This window comes from Hyperolius riggenbachi, chromosome 1, assembly GCF_040937935.1.
Source record: "Hyperolius riggenbachi isolate aHypRig1 chromosome 1, aHypRig1.pri, whole genome shotgun sequence".
Taxonomy (NCBI): domain Eukaryota; kingdom Metazoa; phylum Chordata; class Amphibia; order Anura; family Hyperoliidae; genus Hyperolius; species Hyperolius riggenbachi.
In genome coordinates this window covers 427,261,019-427,281,242 of record NC_090646.1, presented here as the reverse complement: position 1 = coordinate 427,281,242, position 20,224 = coordinate 427,261,019, and the positions used below count along the sequence as shown (strand labels likewise).

The 20,224-nt window shown below is 43.3% G+C and overlaps 2 protein-coding genes across 8 annotated transcripts in view; one reads left to right on the top strand and one right to left on the bottom strand.

Annotated features, from left to right (window-relative positions):
- RMI1 (RecQ mediated genome instability 1) overlaps positions 1–15,293 on the bottom strand; it is a 25,944-nt gene extending 10,651 nt beyond the window's left edge. The window contains exon 1 of one of the 4 annotated variants that reach the window (XM_068236994.1): positions 14,189–15,293. The gene's annotated coding sequence lies outside the window, so the exon portion shown is untranslated. Of the gene's footprint in view, positions 1–14,120 lie in introns of all 4 variants that reach the window. The other 3 variants (XM_068237003.1, XM_068237023.1, XM_068237012.1) reach the window with 3 other exon arrangements.
- HNRNPK (heterogeneous nuclear ribonucleoprotein K) overlaps positions 14,344–20,224 on the top strand; it is a 19,673-nt gene continuing 13,792 nt past the window's right edge. For 3 of the 4 annotated variants that reach the window (XM_068237074.1, XM_068237048.1, XM_068237067.1), the window contains exons 1-7: positions 14,711–14,818; positions 17,399–17,483; positions 17,651–17,748; positions 17,877–17,933; positions 18,894–18,937; positions 19,830–19,902; positions 20,003–20,116. In XM_068237074.1, the coding sequence (XP_068093175.1) occupies positions 17,435–17,483; positions 17,651–17,748; positions 17,877–17,933; positions 18,894–18,937; positions 19,830–19,902; positions 20,003–20,116 (435 nt within the window). In that variant the 5' untranslated portion in view covers positions 14,711–14,818; positions 17,399–17,434. Of the gene's footprint in view, positions 14,424–14,710; positions 14,819–17,398; positions 17,484–17,650; positions 17,749–17,876; positions 17,934–18,893; positions 18,938–19,829; positions 19,903–20,002; positions 20,117–20,224 lie in introns of those variants that run through there. The other variant, XM_068237057.1, reaches the window with a different exon arrangement.

Here is a 20,224-nt window from a genome sequence, read left to right as displayed (position 1 = left end):
TACATATCCTTACATGGAAACTACAGACACTATAGAAATTGAAGAAATTACATACTTGTTTCTAAATAATTATACAGTCTTGTGAGAAAGCTTTACCTGAAAACTCATAACAATAAAGTTTTACAGAGTTCCTAGTTATAGTAAACCCATAACTCCCAACTGTCCCTCTTTCGGAGGGACAGTCCCTCTTTGGGAGCTCTGTCCCTCTTTCCTCCTCATTTGTCCCTCTTTCAGAACTTTGTCCCTCTTTCTATGTAAATATATGTAGTTCTCTACTAAAAAATGTGTTTGATTGACTCCAAACTTTATTCCCATCCTTTAAATTGATATATTACTAATTTTAAAATGTTAATATGAAGGAAAATGAACCAGGATAGAAAGGACCAGTGTGGATTGAATAATAAAACGACATATTTTTCTTATGAAATCTTTATGGTATGCGTGACCAGGGGTGTGACGGGGGCGTGATCAGGGGCGTGGCATGGTCGTGGCTTAAGTGTCCCTCTTTCTCATTTCAAAAAGTTGGGAGGTATGTAAACCTGATCCACTATCGACCTAAAAGTACTATCACTGGATGTAAATCTAAGTGAAAACTAGATGCTCAAAAAATTCTATTATTGAAAAAAAGGATACTCTGCATCAATCAATGTTCAGTCACAGTCCCCATACTGTGTTCAACCGCACCACTGTTCATCCCACGGATGTCCAGCGATTGACGTTATGACCGATATTGCTTATCAATCGCTTTAAAAAAGCCTATCCCCCTCATGTAATGTATCCTGTGGTCAATCGCGGGAAAACCGCAGTGCAGTGATTAACAATTTTTGCCAATTTAGATGTTTTTTTGTGGAATCTAAGGTCTAATTGTGAAAAAAAATATTGTATAGTGTATGGCAAGCTTAAAGGATACCAGAGCAGAAAATCCTAGGAAAACGAGGTGGGAGCAGGAACATGTCACTTGTGCCGATGCCTGCCGCTCCTCTAGGTGCTGGCCGGGCTGCCCGTGGCCTTCGCATGCGTACGATATCACTACACTCATGGCCACGGGTAGCCCGGCCATCGCCTGCGCAGTCACCCCAACTCTGCCGACTTACAAAAATATCCCGGGGTGTGATAAGGTAATTGCGGGGGCAGAAAAGAGAACGGGGGAAGCAGTAGGCGTTGGCACCCGTAACATTATATGCCTGCTCCACCCGCCCACTTTTCCTAGGCTTTTCGGCTCTGGTATCTTTAATACAGATCAGGAAAAAAGGGTATTGAACAGGATGCAGGGCAGCAGGCAGAGGTAACACTAGAGCAAAACTTTATAGCTTGAGTTACACTATTAGCATGACCAAAGGTACTTGAGTACTGCAAACATAGCTATGGTAATGCTTATTAGTAACGCTGTTACCATAGCGGCGCTCGTGTTACTCGACACCACGGGAGGTGCGAATAGTGTAACTCACTGTAACCTGTTAATGGTGTTTTCGGTAATATTGCCATGCGCTGTATGTGTACAGCAATATTACCGCAGTTACGTGTATCAACCCCCAGGAGAGAGATTCAGAAAATGGAAACACCCATAGCAATCTAAAAAAACAAACAAAAAAAAGCAGAAAGCTGAACTGTGTTTTAATATGAATTTTATTTTTCTTAAAAACAGGGCATAGTATTTAATAGTATGTTTTCTGTGCATCATAAGAAAGGTTCATTCACAATTGTAAAATATAAGTGATGCATGGGAGCCTGTGGAACATATGCAAATGCTGCAATTGTACTTGTCTAGCGATTCTGCGAAACAGTTATTATACAATACCTCAGTGTGGGAGGAATAATAAAGATAGATTGTTTAAGGAAGCAATTTATCCTAGATTACAAAAATGATTAAGTGTCAGACAAGCCAACAATTCCTCTTTTGCAGAAATGATGTTTTCATCACATCTGAAAACCTTTTTGGTGACATTTTCAAGGCTGCTGAAACATCTATGCTGCTGTGTATCTCTATCACTAACAACTACTGGATTTTGTGTGAGCCTAGTTAGAATTATTATGTATTTATACAGCATTGATATCTTCTACAGTGCTATGGGGAGTATATACAGTATATAGTCTTGTCACTAAAGCAGGCCATGCATAACCTGATGTGTGGCCAAACTACACAGATCCCTCTCTGATTAAATCTGCTCAAAAAAAGGATATGTTGCCTAGCTACAAACTGCACTGCGATCTTCAATAGATTTCAGCTTGAAATCTATTAAAAATCGTCCTGCTCCCCCACCCTGTGCTCAGTGTTAAAGGCTCACCTCTCCACCGGCTTGACTTCTGGTCTCCTCTGGTGTCACCGTGAGCGCCTGTGCCATGTAACTCGATGCATGTTGACATCTAAACATGCGCCTATGTCACCCGGAACAGATGCTCACGATCACGCCAAACACCAGAGGTTGGGACATGACACCAACCGGGTGTCTGTCGGTCCTCGCAATATTCTACGCTGTAACCACTACGCACCTGACCGAGCCCTTGTGACCAAAATTTTGCCAACATTCCCGATTGAACCTTTCAACTGATCTTGGCCTGAAATTAATCGAAAGATCGATCGGGCAGCCATGTTTGCAGCATTGATTCTCCCTCGGATTTGATAAAATGATCCTACCTAATAAAACCCCACTGTCCCTGCGCCCCGTCCCTGTGTCCATGCTTTTTGCCAGTGTGCATGCACGGCACCCGGATGTTACAAACAAAAGGACGAGGGCAGGGGCAGCCGTTGGTGCGTGAGGCAGGGAGCGCTGCCATGCGCACGCACGGCGGGAAGTGTGGCTGGGCGCCCTTGGGAAGGGAGTCGCGTCACAGCCCTAGCGCCCGTTTTTTAACGGGTGGGCTAATTAATTAGTATAAGCATAAAAAGCACACTTACGATGTTTTTCTTACAAAATTTGTTCTGCATATAATAAATGGGTTACTGAGACATACCAAGAGTTAGGCTCTGTTCCCACTTGAGCTGAGAGCAGACATTTTTTGTCCATTCACAACTCATCGCAAAACTGACAGTGAATAGGAGCCGTTCACACTTGTCACTCTGCAACTGCTCCATGGGATCCATTGCAGTAAGCGGGCCGCACTTCTGTGCAGGCAGATGCATTCCCCAATATAGTCTGTGGTGGTAATGCATCTGCCCCGCCCCAGGCTCCAGCTGGACTAAAGCGGACCATCAGAGCGGACACTACACTGTCCACTCCTGCTGGCCACACGTGATCCGGCTACAAGTGGGATCCGAGCCTTGGTAGACAATCTTGTGGATTCCATGTGTGCATCCACCCTACTAGAATCAGTAGAGTTGGTATGAGTAGAGATATGCAAATAATTCTGACTCACATGCAAACTGTATGCACCTTGGAACTGGGCAAATCTAAAATCGGCAGGAAGTGCATTTGATTGACCTAATACCAAGCTCCATGAAATGTGCATGCAAGCTGGAATTATTGGCATTGCACTGATCCTTTTAGTCCGTAAACACAGGTTATGACAGTAATTTGGGTCTTCAGTAACACAGTCACAGCATGCATCCCTCCTTTCACCCCATATCCGTTGCAGGCCAACAGACCATATAATCGCATCAAAACATGATACAATTATATTTCAATGGTGCTTCCACAACGCCACGTTTGTCAGGGCGGTGGAGTCAGTACAAAAATCATCATTCCTCAGTTTATGAAATGAAACCACCAACTGCAAGTACCAAAAATTACTTTGACTCCACAGCCTGTTTGCGGTGCAGCACATTCCGTCAGGATAATGCACTGCGATGAGAGATGAGACTTTCCATCTTTGATGCATTGCAACCCTATTTCTCTGGATCTGCAACAGATATAGCATGAATGTAGCCTGAGGCAGGGATGAAATCAAAGAATCAAAGGCATTTTGCCCCAATGCAAAAACACAAGTAATGCTTTCCTATGAGCCTGCCGCATTTTTAGAAAACCTCTGTTTGTTTATTGCAAAAAAAAAAAAACAACAACCTGCTCTACTTTTTCGCACAACACGTGATTCTTCATTGAAAATCACTGACTGTGATTCAATCGTAGACTAACGTACATATCATGCAGCAATTTTGAGAAACAGTCTGCATTTCCTGCAGACACAAATTTGATCTCTCTCTATGGGCCTATATCCACTAAGCAATTATTTTGGAACAATTTTTTTTGCTATGAATGATTTTTCCTGCAATATTGTGCAACATCAGTTACCGAACATTTGTCAAACTAAGTTGCACGACGCATGCAACACGTGGCAATCGTTTTGTTCTTGAACAGCCATGCTGGATTCAATCGCAGAGGATCGTTCCAATCCTGACTTTCGCAGTCTTTTGCCACAATCATGGAAATGCAGATTCAGCCAGATTGATTGGGAGAAGGATCGTTCAGCGTGGAGATCCACGATCCTTCTGTTTGTTGGTACTTAGCTTAACAGACAGGCTTCCTCCTGCTCCTGAAACCTAGCCTGCCTGTCAGAACCACATCACCTCCACACATCCCAACAAGAGGGAGGCATAGTGGCAGCTTGGCAGCACACACTACCAAGAAAACAATGTGAGAAGTAGGGAGACTTGCAGCCCGTGTTATGCACCTGCTCTGCAGACCACAATGCAAGATAGTATTCAGACATCCCCTCACCCCAGAAGGCAATTCCCTGGCACTGGAGAGGAAGGAGTCAAGGAATTAACAAAACGCTCATCTCCAGGGAAAACTTCATGGCTTTCCCTAACCCGGATACAGTAAAATGTACAGCCGTTATTTTTTGTTTTTATGTATTTAAAAAAAATAGCACTCAGCAGAGTGAAAAGGGGTATTAAATTGTGTCCCAATTAAGTCATGTGAATGTCACAGTTGGGGACATATTCCTACGTCTCAGAATAAGTCTGGTACATGGCCCTAAAATCCCAAACACTTAGAGAAAAAGGAAAGCATTTCAAGTACGCTGTGTCATGTTTACTCTGTGGCCTGAATTATTAAACAGTATGTTATATAGAATAGGTTTGCTTTAAGGAAAAAAAGTAGGGGATTGCATGGTAACAAATATGTCCTATACAATCCTGTCACATCAAGAAGCATAGGTTGCCCAGTGGATCTGTTCACACTTATCAGTCCACAATGGATCCGCTGCAGTTAGCCCAATGCAAAATCCTAACCTGCATGATTTTTACAGACAAGCAGATGCATTTCTCACAGAAAACTATGATGGAAATGCAGCCGCTCTGCACTACAGTGCACTACTGAAGAGGACACCACACTGTATGCTCCATTTGGCCATTGGAGATCCGGCTCTGATGTGAGCCCAGCCTTACTAGGTTTTGCCAAGCAGCAACAGCATCAGTAGGAAGTAGCTGAGCTACTATTAAAGGATACCTTAGCCCAAACGAAAATTTAAAAAACGGGGGAACCAGGCATGTGTAGTGGGTTCTACTCATCCCCACCATTTTCCTCCCTAGCTACTTCCTGGTTGGGAAAGTCAGAGAAGACTGTTCAGGCGACGCGTGTCCTTGATTGTGCTGCTGGCCGAAGTAGCTTCGGAGGGTCGGTACACAGTAACAGAGGAGAATGGTGGGTGTGGTGGACATTTTGAGAGCCCACTACACACGCCTGCTCCCCCCGTTTTTACATTTTTGATTGGGCTAAGGTATCCTTTCAAGTTATATGGGGACTCACTTGAGACATTTGTGACAGTAGTCTGGCCAGCTAAGGTACCAAGGCTGTGACCCACTGCAAACTTACTAAAATGTACCTGAACTAAAAATAAAACCCATCCTCTACAGAAAACCACTGTGTGTATCACACAGTGGTGTTTTCTGTAGAGGATGGGTTTTATTTTTACGCCATATAAGACCTTTGTCTTATATGGCGTAGTGCAGGTGGAGGGGGTGAGTAGAAGAAATTGCAGCTATTGTAATTTGGTATACTATATGAGGTTAGTTTTCCAGACACACTAACTTACATTTACACTGGAGGTCCGCTTTAATAGTGCTTACTAACTATAGACAGAGTCTGGAACCACTTGTGATTGCTGGCAGATTTGGAGGCCGCATTGTGACAGCCAGGCAGTTTTGGCAGTTTTTCTTAACACACATACTTACATTTTCTGTTCAACAACAGGAAAAATTCTTACATAACGGTTCCCAGGCTACAGATAGCAGAGCAGGTTTGCAAGTGAATAGAGTTTAATAACTGTGCATGGTGTAGCAAGCACAACAAAGGATAACCTTGGAAGGCCATCACCTTGTAAAGACTCAATAACAGACTGCATTCCCTGTTATAGGTGCTAAGGTAAGCATAGTCTATGCTGATAGAAAACAAACATATACAAGTACATCAAGTGAAATGAGCATTTAGTGGATGGATCATTCATTAATAAAGCAGCCATGCAAACACAGACTGTTCCTCTTAATGACCAAAAACTTTCAAAAGGATGCCTATATTAATGTATCAGTATCTCTTTTTAATAGAGGGTGTGAAAAAGGGTTTGTTTTCTTCTACACAGATACAAGTTACTATTCTGAAGGTTTTTGTCCTGATACAGAACTTTACATCGAGGTTTCTTTACACGGGGATGGCACCACTTAGCAACAAGTCCAGAACACTTCAGGACTAGGCTGATTTAACAGGTGCCTATTCACTCTATGGGCCAGTACACACCAAAAACCTCTAGCAGATCCGCAAAATACTGGAGGTTTTTGAAGCAGATTTTCAGAGTGATTCTAGGCATGTTTAGAGAGATTTTCTAAACATGCCTAGCATTTTTTGGAGCATTTTTGTGTAGCAGATTTTATATATTGTTACAGAAAAGCTGTTACTGAACAGCTACTGTAACCAAAACGCCTGGAAAACCGCTCTGATCTAGCATTTTTCAGAGCAGTTTGAGCTATTCCTTTACTTTACATTGAGGCAGAAACGCATCTGCAAAACGCAAAAATGCTGCAGCAGCCACGTTTGCAGTTTGCTAAAAACCTCAAAAAGCTGGTGTGCACCATGCCATTGAGATACATTAGCCAAGCATTTTCACAGGCGGCAGCGGTTTTGAAAACGCTACCAAAAACGCGTGGTGTGCACCAGCCCTAAATGCAGTGCAATGCTGGACGATGGAAAAGTTTGGCAAGTGCCATTTTGCCAACTTAGGATGTGTATCCCCAACCTGAACTGATCAAGCAAACTGACACTGTCCTCCAAATTGACATTAGCCAATGTGTTTCTTGTGGCAAACACTGAAGATGAAAAGAGCTCTGAAGCTTTCTGCTTCTTTGCATGGTGTGGTCTGACATCAGGAGCATTCTCCACCAAGCATTCTTCACAGCTCCTGATGTCGGGACACGTCCAACAAGGAGCATTCGGTCTGCTGCTGGCAATGCCACCGTCGGATCTCATCCAACGCTTCAATATGTTTAAAGGGAGCCCGAAGTGAGAGGGATATGGAAGTTGCCCTATTTATTTGCTTGTAAACCATGCCAGTTGCCTGGCAGCCCTGTTGATTTTTTTGGCATAATTAGTGCCTGAGTCAAAACCCTGCAACAAGCACATGGCTAATCCGGTAAAACTTGAGTCAGAGTACCTGATCTGCTGCATGCTTGTTCAGGGTCTATGGCTAAAAGTATTAGACACACAGGATCAGGACTGCAAGGCAACTGGTATTGTTTAAAAGGAAATACATATGGCAGCCCTCCATAACCATCTCATCTTGGGTTCCATTTAAATGCAACCTGCAGCGAGAAGTATATGGAGACTGTCATATTTATTTCCTTTTAAACAATACAAGTTACCTGACAGCCCTGATCTAGATGGCTGCGCTGCAATAGTGTCTGAATCACACCAGAAACAAGCATGCAGCTAATCTTGTAAAGGCTTATACACATACTTGACTAAAGTTGGATTAGGCAGTTGGTAACAACCACCTCAGTGTGATAATCAGGTTTGTGTATAGAGGGGCCTGATCCCTGACCTGCAAGTGATCCGCTCGGTGGATCAACTTACCCTCAGCGACAGCCGATTCCTTTGTGCACACCACTACCTCACATTACGTCATGACCGTGCTGCTCTGTCGTCCCCCCGCATAGCAACAGTATGTGTTGTCAGCTACATGCAGCCCGGCCCAGCAATGTCGCCCGATTGGATTCCAATCCGCAACATCCGTCAAAAGTGTGAATTCACCTTAAGAACTGACAGAAATGTCAGAAACACCTGAACTGCTGCATGCTTGTTCAAGGTCTATGGTTAATAGTATCAAAGGAAGAGGATCAGCAGGATAGCAAAGCAACTCATATTGCTTAAATTCCCGCACAGCAGAATCCGCCCGCCGTCTCCTCCATACACTTCCGCATCAGGAGATGGTGAAGTGACGCAGACACCAGCGGAAGTGATGCGCTGCAGCTAGGTAGCTGCACTTGCATCACTTATCAGTGGAAACGGGCCCTAAATCAGTCCCTGTCAGTTATAACTGAACAGACAACTGATGTGCAGTTTTAACTGACAGCAACTGATTAAAGAGAACCCGAGGTGTGTTTAAAGAATGCTATCTGCATACAGAGGCTGGATCTGCCTATACAGCCCAGCCTCTGTTGCTATCCCAAACCCCACTAAGGTCCCCCTGCACTCTGCAATCCCTCATAAATCACAGCCGTGCTGTGAGGCTGTGTTTACATCTGTAGTGTCAGTCTCAGCTGCTCCCCCGCCTTCTGCATAGCTCCGGTCCCTGCCCCCGTCCCTTCCCTCCAATCAGCAGGGAGGGAAGGGATGCAGGCGGGGACTGGAGTTCTGCAGGAGGCGGGGAGAGCAGCAGACTGACACTATAGAGATAAACACAGCCAGCTCTGACAAGCTGTTTGTCAGCAGCGTGGCTGTGATTTATGAGGGATTGCAGAGTACAGGGGGACCTTAGGGGGGTTTGGGATAGCAACAGAGGCTGGGCTGTATAGGCAGATCCAGCCTCTGTATGCAGATAATATTCTTCAAACCCACCTCGGGTTCTCTTTAAGGCTGGTTTCACAGTGGGACGTTAAAGAGACTCCGTAACAAAAATTGCATCCTGTTTTTTATCATCCTACAAGTTCCAAAAGCTATTCTAATGTGTTCTGGCTTACTGCAGCACGTTCTACTATCACCATCTCTGTAATAAATCAACTTATCTCTCTCTTGTCAGACTTGTCAGGCCTGTGTCTGGAAAGCTGCCAAGTTCTTCAGTGTTGTGGTTCTGTGATGCATCTCCCCCATCCAGGCCCCTCTCTGCACACTGCCTGTGTATTATTTAGATTAGAGCAGCTTCTCTCTTCTCTCTTATCTTTTACAAGCTGGATAAATCCTCCTCTGAACTGGCTGGGCTTTAACATACAGAGGAATTACATACAGGCAGAGCTGTCTGCACTCTGCAGGAAGAAACAGCCTGACACTCCAGTGGAAGATAGCTGCAGGGGGAAAGAAACACACAAATGATCTCTTGAGATTCAAAAGGAAGGCTGTATACAGCCTGCTTGTGTATGGATGTATTTTCTATGTGTGGACATACTGTACATCAACCTACTTCCTGTTTTGGTGGCCATTTTGTTTGTTTATAAACAAACTTTTGAAAACTATTTTTAACCACTTTTAATGCGGCGAGGAGCGGCAAAATTGTGACAGAGGGTAATAGGAGATGTCCCCTAACGCACTGGTATGTTTACTTTTGTGCGATTTTAACAATACAGATTCTCTTTAAAGTCCCACGTTACAGCAGCCAGTAACGCAGCTTAACTCACAGCATTACTTGCGTTACTTAGTAACGCAGCACGTTTAAACAAAGTGCTGCATGCTGTACGTTATACTGGGCTAAGCAGCGTTAGACTGCTTGAAAATGCTCAGTAATGTTGGAGGAGGAGGTCTCCCCTCCTCCTCCGCAGCCAGCCACATGGCTAATTAATATTCACTGCACTGCAGAGACTCGTGGTGGGACTGTAGTGTTGTCCAGATCATGAACGAATCGTTCATTTGATCCGGATCTTTTTTGAGAGTTGAATCATCCGGATCATCACAATGAAAGATTTGGTTCACAGTGGATGTCTGTCTGGAAGAAACAGGAACATACAGAATGTACAGTGCAAGGAAAGTCCTGTCCTGCTAGTCATTTCACCCAGTCTGCTTCCCTAGTAAAAGGATTCAAATGATTCGGTTCAAAGATCCGGATCTTTTCAATGATCCGATTCAAATGATCCGAATCCTTAAAAAGATCCGGGCTTCCTATCACTAACCTGGAGCTGCTGCTTTGAGAGCTGCATAACGCAGCTCAATCTGACGTCCAACTTCAACACCACCATGCGTTTTGTTAGGGGCACGTTATGCGACCATAACGTCCCCTAAAACGCAACGTCTTGGTGTGTAAGTAGCCTTAGTGTAAAAGGATACTAGGTCTTTTTACACTAAATCAGTTGCTGTCAGAACTGAACAGACAACTGATGTGCAGCCCAGGTGAAGGCAATGTCCATGTTTCCCTATGACTTAGTTCACATTATACGTTTTTTAACTGAAAGCTTTTTCACAATGCACTGCTATGGAAAGTTAAAATGCATCAGTTTTCAGTGCATAGTGTAAAAGAGAGTACTTCCACACTGCCTCCGTTATGATGCGCAACAGACAATATAATTGCCACGCAATGGTCACATCTGCACTTTAGAGGTGCCGTAAATTATATCTGAATGACATGCGTTTACTAGATGACATACACAATTAAACTTCAAGTGAAGCATACTTCTATACCCTGAACGCATTGTATGCAATGTGACTTTTCCTCAATGCGCATCAAGAATAGTTTTAAAGTACTCTATTATTTTTTCCTGTAATGATGGAGGGTACTAACATATTAGTTGTTTTGGTATTATTCAGTAGAATGATAATACCAATGATCCTCACTGGTGGGGGAATAGTAATTAACGCCACCTAGTGGTTGCGCCCCGCTAACGGAATAGTACCCAATATTCATATATAGGGCTTTCACATTGCGATGCCTCACTGTATATTCACATTGCACATCTAACAGATGGTGCAAAACTGCGGCAGTACTGCCACCATATCGCAACACAACCTGCACAGTGTGAAAGGAGCTCTAGGGGGCTTGTCAAAAATAGTGAATTTTGCACGCTCTAGCGGCTAGCCAACAGGACATTATTATTAGGCAATCTTGCAACTTATTTCACACATATTGATACAGCGTTTGTGGAGTGGCACTCCCTATCATGCAAACTGCAGGTGTAAATGTAGAGATTGACAGGCAAATAAGACGTTTCTCTCACCCTTCCACCGGTATCCCCTTGATGCTTTACGGCTCTGACGTGTGCACGTCGGATCAGCAACTTGAAGAAAAGGCAACAGCTACTATTGTAAACAGGAAGAAAAAAGAGAGGACATCCGGGCACCTTCCGTCTTCTATTTTATTGCCAAGTGATCACATCTAATCGGGTAACATACCACTGGTGCGTTCAACTGGTGGTCAGTTTGGTGGTGGTGAGTAGGAGGTGGGGGTGCCGGGCATCAGATGGGGCTTGCGACGGCCGTTTCGCGTCTTGCTAGACGCTTGGTCACGCTGTGCTCCATTGACGGGCGGCGCGCAGACTTCCGGTATAAGCGGCGGAAAACCCCGCCTCTTCCGGACGCTGCGTGCGCCTGTTCGTGAGAACCAATGGGAGAGGCCGCTGGAAACCGGGTGTCTGTCCCCGGGCGGAAAAACTACATTACCCATGAGCCTATGCGGGTGGAGGGCTGTGAGAGGACGGTATGTCTCCGCCTCTCATATTTACACCAATGGCAAGCAGCGAATGCTGCTGTCTCCATCCTATGAGCGATAGCTTCGCCGTCCTGCATAAATTTTAGCAGGACTATCAATAAGGGATGTATATATATTTTGCAAATATCCACTCCGGAGTTGGAACATCCGGACCAGCGTATCTCTCGGTGTTGTGTGTCAGGTAACTGTGAATAACACCATGTTAATTAAAAGCACAAACGTTTAAAAACACACAAGACCTGGGGAATTAAGACCGAGCTGCAGCCAACAAAGCGAATTACGCTACAGAACACCAATTCCAAACATATTAGATGATTATCTACTGGATAAATCTCGGGGCCACAATAATGATTTAATCTAAACACGGGGGTGGACAAGGGGACCTAAGAGACCTTGGGGATTGCTTATTTGACGGAATCCCCAATTCCAGCGCACCACCACCTTCAATTTCAGCATATAATACACATAAATATCAGAAAGTGACATCATTCTTGTCTTACGGATATCAAAGGGACTGAGCTAATGTTTGATCATCGTTAGGGATCCAACATACAGGCCAATTCTATTTTATCATTTAGACCTGCTGGTCCCATGGCTTCAGTACGTAAAATTATGCATGTCTCCCTTCTAAGGAGTAGCTTCTCCCTATCTCCCCCTCTTCTGGGGGCTTCCACCTTCTCCAGGATCGCAAATCTCAGACCATAGCTCTTACCCCCATGTACCTCTTTCATGTGAGACACTAATTCAAACATTAGCTCAGTCCCTTTGATATCCGTAAGACAAGAATGATGTCACTTTCTGATATTTATGTGTATTATATGCTGAAATTGAAGGTGGTGGTGCGCTGGAATTGGGGATTCCCGTCAAATAAGCAATCCCCAAGGTCTCTTAGGTCCCCTTGTCCACCCCCGTGTTTAGATTAAATCATTATTGTGGCCCCGAGATTTATCCAGTAGATAATCATCTAATATGTTTGGAATTGGTGTTCTGTAGCGTAATTCGCTTTGTTGGCTGCAGCTCGGTCTTAATTCCCCAGGTCTTGTGTGTTTTTAAACGTTTGTGCTTTTAATTAACATGGTGTTATTCACAGTTACCTGACACACAACACCGAGAGATACGCTGGTCCGGATGTTCCAACTCCGGAGTGGATATTTGCAAAATATATATACATCCCTTATTGATAGTCCTGCTAAAATTTATGCAGGACGGCGAAGCTATCGCTCATAGGATGGAGACAGCAGCGTTCGCTGCTTGCCATTGGTGTAAATATGAGAAGCGGAGACATACCGTCCTCTCACAGCCCTCCACCCGCATAGCCTCATGGGTAATGTAGTTTTTCCACCCGGGGACAGACACCCGGTTTCCAGCGGCCTCTCCCATTGGTTCTCACGAACAGGCGCACGCAGCGTCCGGAAGAGGTGGGGTTTTCCGCCGCAGATACCGGAAGTCTGCGCGCCGCCCGTCACTGGAGCACAGCGTGACCAAGCGTCTAGCAAGACGCGAAACGGCCGTCGCAAGCCCCATCTGATGCCCGGCACCCCCACCTCCTACTCACCACCACCAAACTGACCACCAGTTGAACGCACCAGTGGTATGTTACCCGATTAGATGTGATCACTTGGCAATAAAATAGAAGACGGAAGGTGCCCGGATGTCCTCTCTTTTTTCTTCCTGTTTACAAATCTTGCAACTTATCTCACATTTATGGGTGCCTCACTACTTGCTAAATGATGCAACACACAATACAGAATATATTCAGGATCGTCCAGGAAGATAGCCATACACAGGCTGATTTTGTTGACTGATAGAAAGCTGTGCAGCTTTTTATGCTTTGAACACACAATGCAATTTCCTGTCCGATCCACGTGTGATCGGACACCAAGAAGTTGCAGCGTGTGTACATGGGAGGAAGTTCGTTATGATTAGATTTCTACTGAAATCAAGATTAAATATCAACAGTTAGCTATAATGCTGGGTGGGAACACACAATGTAAATTCCGGTCTGATCGTCAAGAATCGTACGATTATTTACAACCTGTTTCTGATCGATAAAGGGGTCCATTTTGCTAAGTTATAACCAGAAATCGATCTCTTTATCAATCAGGAGCAGTTTGGACATGCACACACAATACAACTTCCCATCAAATTACCCCTCCATTGGACAGGAAATTGCATCATGTGCTGCCAGCATACAATCGAACATGATTAAAATTGTATGCAACATGGAGTGTCTGATTTTTCATTAGGCCGTAAAACGATTATCTAAGCTAACCACACACAGAACAACCTCCCCACGTTTTCGTACAAATCACTCCCGATTCGCTTGTAACATAGCCGAGTTTTCTCACCATTCAACTACACGTGTAAGCTTTCACAATCACCATAGCGTGCGCTCAGCACAGCATTGTCTTTCTACCTGCATGGACCGGATGAGATCCCCCTGCATGCAGAGCTCACACCAGGCGCCACAAGCCAGTCAGCATTCCCTGATTGGCGGAGAGAAACCCCGAAGCATGTCGCGATGGCTCCAGCCTCTCCCTTCCCCCTCTATCAATTCTATTGTCCTAGCAACTGGTTTTGTTTTACAACGGCAACACTAGTCTTCACACCTACGAACGCCCGATATTAATGCATTGCTTCAGGAACTGCAGGTATTACCATATTGTACCCGCTCCTGTACCACTCCCGTGCAACGTTGACGCAACGGTCACAATTATGTTTATTTCAGGAGTCTTGTATTTATTGTTACGTGTACGAGAATCCTGATAGTGAAGCCATAGAACGTGCTTTCATTTCCTCCATCGTGCCAAGTTTCCTATTCAACCTAACTTGCTGTGCACATTCGCTGTTAGCATAAGGTGGGCGTGGCTAGCAGTGATTGTCTTCCCGCTCGGCCAATCTAGACGCTTCATTTTCCGCAGAGCCAATCAGAGCTTGGCAGGGTGTTGAAGCTTTATCTGCTCTATAGGTTGCGCCCCTGTGTGGTTTGGTCTTGTGCTTCGGCCGCGCTTGTGAAGAGAGCTTAGGAGCGGCAGAGAGTAGCGAGGTGAGTTATGGCGGTCGGGGGCGAAGCTCTTGTTATAGGGCTGTTATGTGGGGGCTGCGGGGCGAGAAGAGGAAGGTTCTGGGTGTTATTTGTATTGGGGTGTGCGTCACGGCACATTTCCCCCCGGAGAGCTGCGTGGCGCGGCCGCTCGAATGTGGCGCCGCACTCTGCAGTGGTAGCAGCAGCAGCTTTTAGCGTAGAAGAGGCTAGCATTGGACTATTGCCCTGCGCGGTGGCTTTGCCATTCCGCAGCCTATCTCCCGCATTGGCTGCGTGTACTGGGGACGGTGTATGAGCATTAAGGCGTGTCACGTCCTCCGCTTGTCGTCTATCAGTGAGGCGCATTGCTAGTAGGTGCGTACGTAGCGCATAATGGCGGTGTTTGGCTGCATTTTGTGGCGTTGCGGCGAGCCAGCGCTGTGCTAGTGCGGCCGGATATTTGGCGGGCTACGTGTGGGATTTGCCGCCGCCATGCTGTCTGTCTTCTCTCTCTCGCAGTCACAAAATGGCTGATGGCGGAAGCTTGCGGCAGAGGGGCGGGGCTTCAGTAGCCGGTGTCCTGGAGATAGTGAAGGCCAGACAAAGGGAAATAGGAGGCTGGGCTCGGCCCTGCACGGAAAATCGATGCTCATTATGTACTGATAGTCGTCTCCTCCGTGTTGTGCTACGCCCAGGTCTACTCGTATGGACTGATCGCTTCTGTCTTTCCTGCTGTAGCTGTAATCTGATCGCAGGTGGCCGCAGGAGATTCAGTGCAATGGTGCGGATGACTGATTCGATTCTTTGATCTGATCGTTGCTGATATTACAGTAGTATTTCGATATGGTAAACGCAATCACCAGGTCCCGATCATGTGACTATAGGTGGCTAATACCATCCACTTTTTTTTTCTTTACATTCTTACCATTTCTATGTACTATAAGGGAACTGTCTCTAGTATTTATGCAATCAGTTTACTCTTCTACTACATAGTTTGGTAAGATTGGATCATTAGTGGCCACTTTATGTATATCTATGACCGATTATGATGTAGTAGGCTATTTGGCCATGTTCCTTGAGTTTACTATAAAATGATTCTACTGTAATAGTAAACGCACATGAATCCAGTTTTGCAGCTTGCATTGGTCTTGATGAACCTGCCTCTGTTTACAGCAACATCTCCCATTATGTCAGAATCTGTTGCTAAAAAGCACCTTTAGTATAGATTTCTGTTGCAAATTCATGAATGGAGCATTGTTAAATTGTAGTAGGCCTCAAAATAGATGCAACCCAAAATTTGGTAGAGAAGACAATACAACAATATCCATAATCTTTTGCCCCATTATTTTGTGTGCTGTATATCTACAAAGTTTCCATTAGTAAATGGGAGTGAAGTTTTAGGCCCCGTTCACATCACAAACGTGGATGGCCATGCGTGTGGAACGCAACGCATGCGAACGCACGCCATCCGCATTTGTGTGCGTTGCGTGGCTGATCCCATCACTGAAGAGTGAATGGGACAGCCACGCGTTTTTACAAAAAATGCGTGCAGCATGCGTTCCCGGACCGCACAGGTCCGGAACGCATGCAGTGTGAACATCAGACCATGCACTGTCTGATGTCATGCGAGTTTTCAAAACGCGGCTGGAAACGCGTGCAGTGTGAATGGGGCCTGAGGTAGTTTTTCCCCCTGTATGTCTGGGGGGTAGTGTGTTTTTTCAGTTGGAAACAAATTCTTGACAAAGGATATGGGGTGAGGGTCGGTTAAAACTGCAGATTGGTCTGTTGGTGAGCCATGAATGATTTCAAAATCTCTTAAACAGTGCAGTACAAAAAATTCACAAAGGTGACAAAAATTTTATGAATTTTAATATTTATAGTCTTAGCTATATATTAATTATGCAAGTTTTTGCCTATTGTATTCTTGTGGAAGCTACAGTGATGCTTATTCAATACGCTGTTGCTGTATAGTGATGATTCACTTATATATTTAATAGACATCCCACGGCCAATTTTATTGACTCAGATTCCATAAGAAATCAAGTCTCTGCCACTTTTAGTACAAAGTGGGTTTGTTTTTTTGTCTAGTTCTATTATTGTGTTTCCAGTACCCCTCCCCCCTTTGCCAGAAACATTCAGTGGTGTACACGCTTTACAAATGTTGTTGTATTGTATGGCTTACACAGGTCTACAAATGCATACGTCTGGTTCAGAAGCAAGGGGGAATTTTTTTAGGATCCAATTTTATTGACCATTGGAGTAAAGTGCAAACATTAGTTACCACTTGTGTATTTTATATAAGGAGCCTCCTACCTGGCTTCTGAGGTTTGTCCAATCCTGAGCTAAAGAAAAATGCTCTAATGTTAACCAGAGCTATGTTATCATTAGAAAGCCTCTGTGATTGGATCCTGCAGCAGAGAAAAAAAAATAGGCAAACAATTTTTCATAGGTTGTCCCACTTGCGCTGTCATACATGGGTCCCACCCACCTAAAGATTTTGTTATAAACTGGACAGACAAGTTAGGTTGCTTTTTATGTTTCTCAACTACAGTATGTATTTGATAATGTTGACATCAATTGTGATTGCCTTTAAATTTACAGATTGCTGCCACCACTTTAACAGTTTATTGAAAGAAGATGGAGACAGAGCAGGAAGAGGTTGAATTCACCAACACAGAGACCAACGGTGAGATGGATTCACTTACTATATTGCATTTTTCTGGTTTTGATAGTTTGATTTTAAATACACTGCTTCCTTAAAAAGGCTTGTGATTGTTAGTTTAGGCTTTAACCCTGTTCTGAACTTTTCGCTTTGTATGCAGATCATTGAGTAAATAAGTACTTGTTTTTCAGGCAAACGCCCAGCTGAAGATATGGAGGAAGAACAGGCTTTCAAGAGATCTAGGAACACCGATATGATGGTTGAACTACGTATTCTTCTTCAGAGCAAAGTAAGTGTACTAACAATTTCTTTACCATCATACAGAGACTATGAAAATGATTCTTCTACCAAACTAAAGTCCTGACCTTCCACGTTAGAACGATTTTGTATGTTGTAACGAAGTTATTTTTGTTTCAGAATGCAGGTGCAGTGATTGGTAAAGGAGGAAAAAATATAAAAGCGCTTCGGACAGACGTGAGTGTTTAACAAGAAATGCTTGTTCTTGTCTATTGACTATTGTAGCATACAGTCTGCAGGCAGTAAGATAGGTACTTCTTCCTTAGGGTTTAGTAGCCTATAGAACTCTTAGCCATATGTATACCTAGCATGTAGGTAGTCTAAAGCCAGCTATATAGTCTTGATTTCACCATTTTAATAGATCTTCACTGTTGTGTATATGGATATAGTCAGACAGGGTTTTATCTTATAGTATTAGTTTTTTTTTTTTTTTTAGTTTTGTGTATGATTGCATATATTACAATTTTATATTTAGTATTTTTGTTGACTCGTGATAAGATGCAAGCCCTTTCTACGGGTTGGCTTATTAAATTATCAGAATGTTGGTCATAAATCTATTTTAAGCTAGCTGTTAAGCTTTTTTTTTTTTTTTTTTTTCCCCATCCGTTTTCTTAGACTTTTAGCATACACATAAGCAATAGCTTGTGTGAAATATATTTTTAATGTAATCATAGTATACTAAATATCCTACTACAGCTGTCTGAGAGGTTGTGTCTTCACTCACGAGCCAACTTCATAGTTGGAATATTTGTTACAAGTATAGTAGAATTTTTAGTTTTGTTTTTTTTAAGATTTCAAGATAGAGAAGTACCACATTGTATTGTTAGTGTATGCCGTAGTACCGTAAAGTTAATTGAGAACTGAGTCTAGTTTGTATTAAATTAAAATGTATTGCTTTTCCCCCCTCTTCCCTCTCCTTGTTTTTTTGGCCACATATCTCCGTTGCCCATGTACTGGATCGTCTTGCCCCTGCGTTGCCCATCATGATGGCCCATCTACCCCTGAACGCCCATGTGAAAACCCTGGTTGGCTATGCCCAAAAACGTGCTCGTTGCCCAACGGGTACTTTTCCTGACATCTTCTGATTGAATGCCCATGCCCAATGCCAACATCCACGAACGCCAATGACCAATGCAGTACAATGCCAGTGTTTCAGTCCCAGACAGCAGTGGCCCCGAGCGGTATGTCCCAACAGTTTATGCCTCACTGCCTGATTAGAAAGAGAAATGTATTATAACCTGCCTTTTAATATGATTAGCTTTCCCCTACATAGTGTTTTTTTATTTTGTTTGTTTTTTTATTTTGTTTCTATATATAAATCTATTTTATTTTCATTTTCTATATATAAATCTATTTTATTTTCATTTTATTATTTTTCCTTTTCCCCTTCTATCTTTTTGTTTTGTTTTCCTATATATATTTTATTTTATTTTCCTCCTCTCTTCCTTCACTGAATTTCTTAGTAAGTTATAGTCTTTGGATCCACTAATTTCAGTATAAAAGGGGAAAAATCTTAGTTGTAAAAGTTGTTTTATTTTCCATATTATACATGTAGCTGTTCTAAGTGGTTTCTGTCTGTGGCCCACCTGACTCCTTCAGCATTGCCTGTTTCATTTTTCTTTCTTTCCTAATTAAGTGCTAACTCTAATCACTCTTTCACTTCACTTTTTATGTTGCTTTTTGTGTTCTATTCTCTTCAAAGCCCATTAGTATTTAAGTGGTTTCATCCATACAGTGTCCACCAATTGCATTTTCCAGCTTTCCCTAAAATCGCAAGTCTCATTCAAATAGCGAGGGTTTCCTAAAATAGTGGTGACGGGGAATATGATCGTTCACTTTGTTTCCAGTTCTGTGCCTCCTTTTTGCCCGCTTTAATCTGAATCCTTCAAGAATCCCCTTACCTCACCAGCATCTAAACATTTTTCTATCCAGTGAAATTTAAATTAGGAAAGTAAACACACATGCATGTGTATATTCTATAAAAAGCAGAATTTTTACTATTCATTGTTAGTGTCTTCATTGCATCCTTATTGGCTGTTAACATGCTTTTTTTCCCTCTTGTCATGTTGCCAGTATTCTGAGTATAAGTGCAGACATTGAAACAATTGGTGAAATCCTGAAGAAAATCATTCCTACATTAGAAGAGGTATGTACTTATCAAAATTGTATTGCCCAGGTTTTAAATCTATTCCTTTTACTTTAATGGTCTTAACAAATTTCTTTCTTTTTTTTTTTTTTTTTTTTAGTACCAACACTACAAAGGAAATGACTTTGATTGTGAGTTGAGGCTCTTGATCCACCAGAGTTTGGCAGGTGGAATAATTGGTGTCAGAGGTGCAAAGATCAAGGAACTTAGAGAGGTGTGTTTATTTGTTTTTTTTGTGTGGTATTCACGCAGAACAAGTAATAACTATTTAAGATGTTTGTAAAGTCATGCATAATAAAGTAATACATTTGCCTTAACTGTT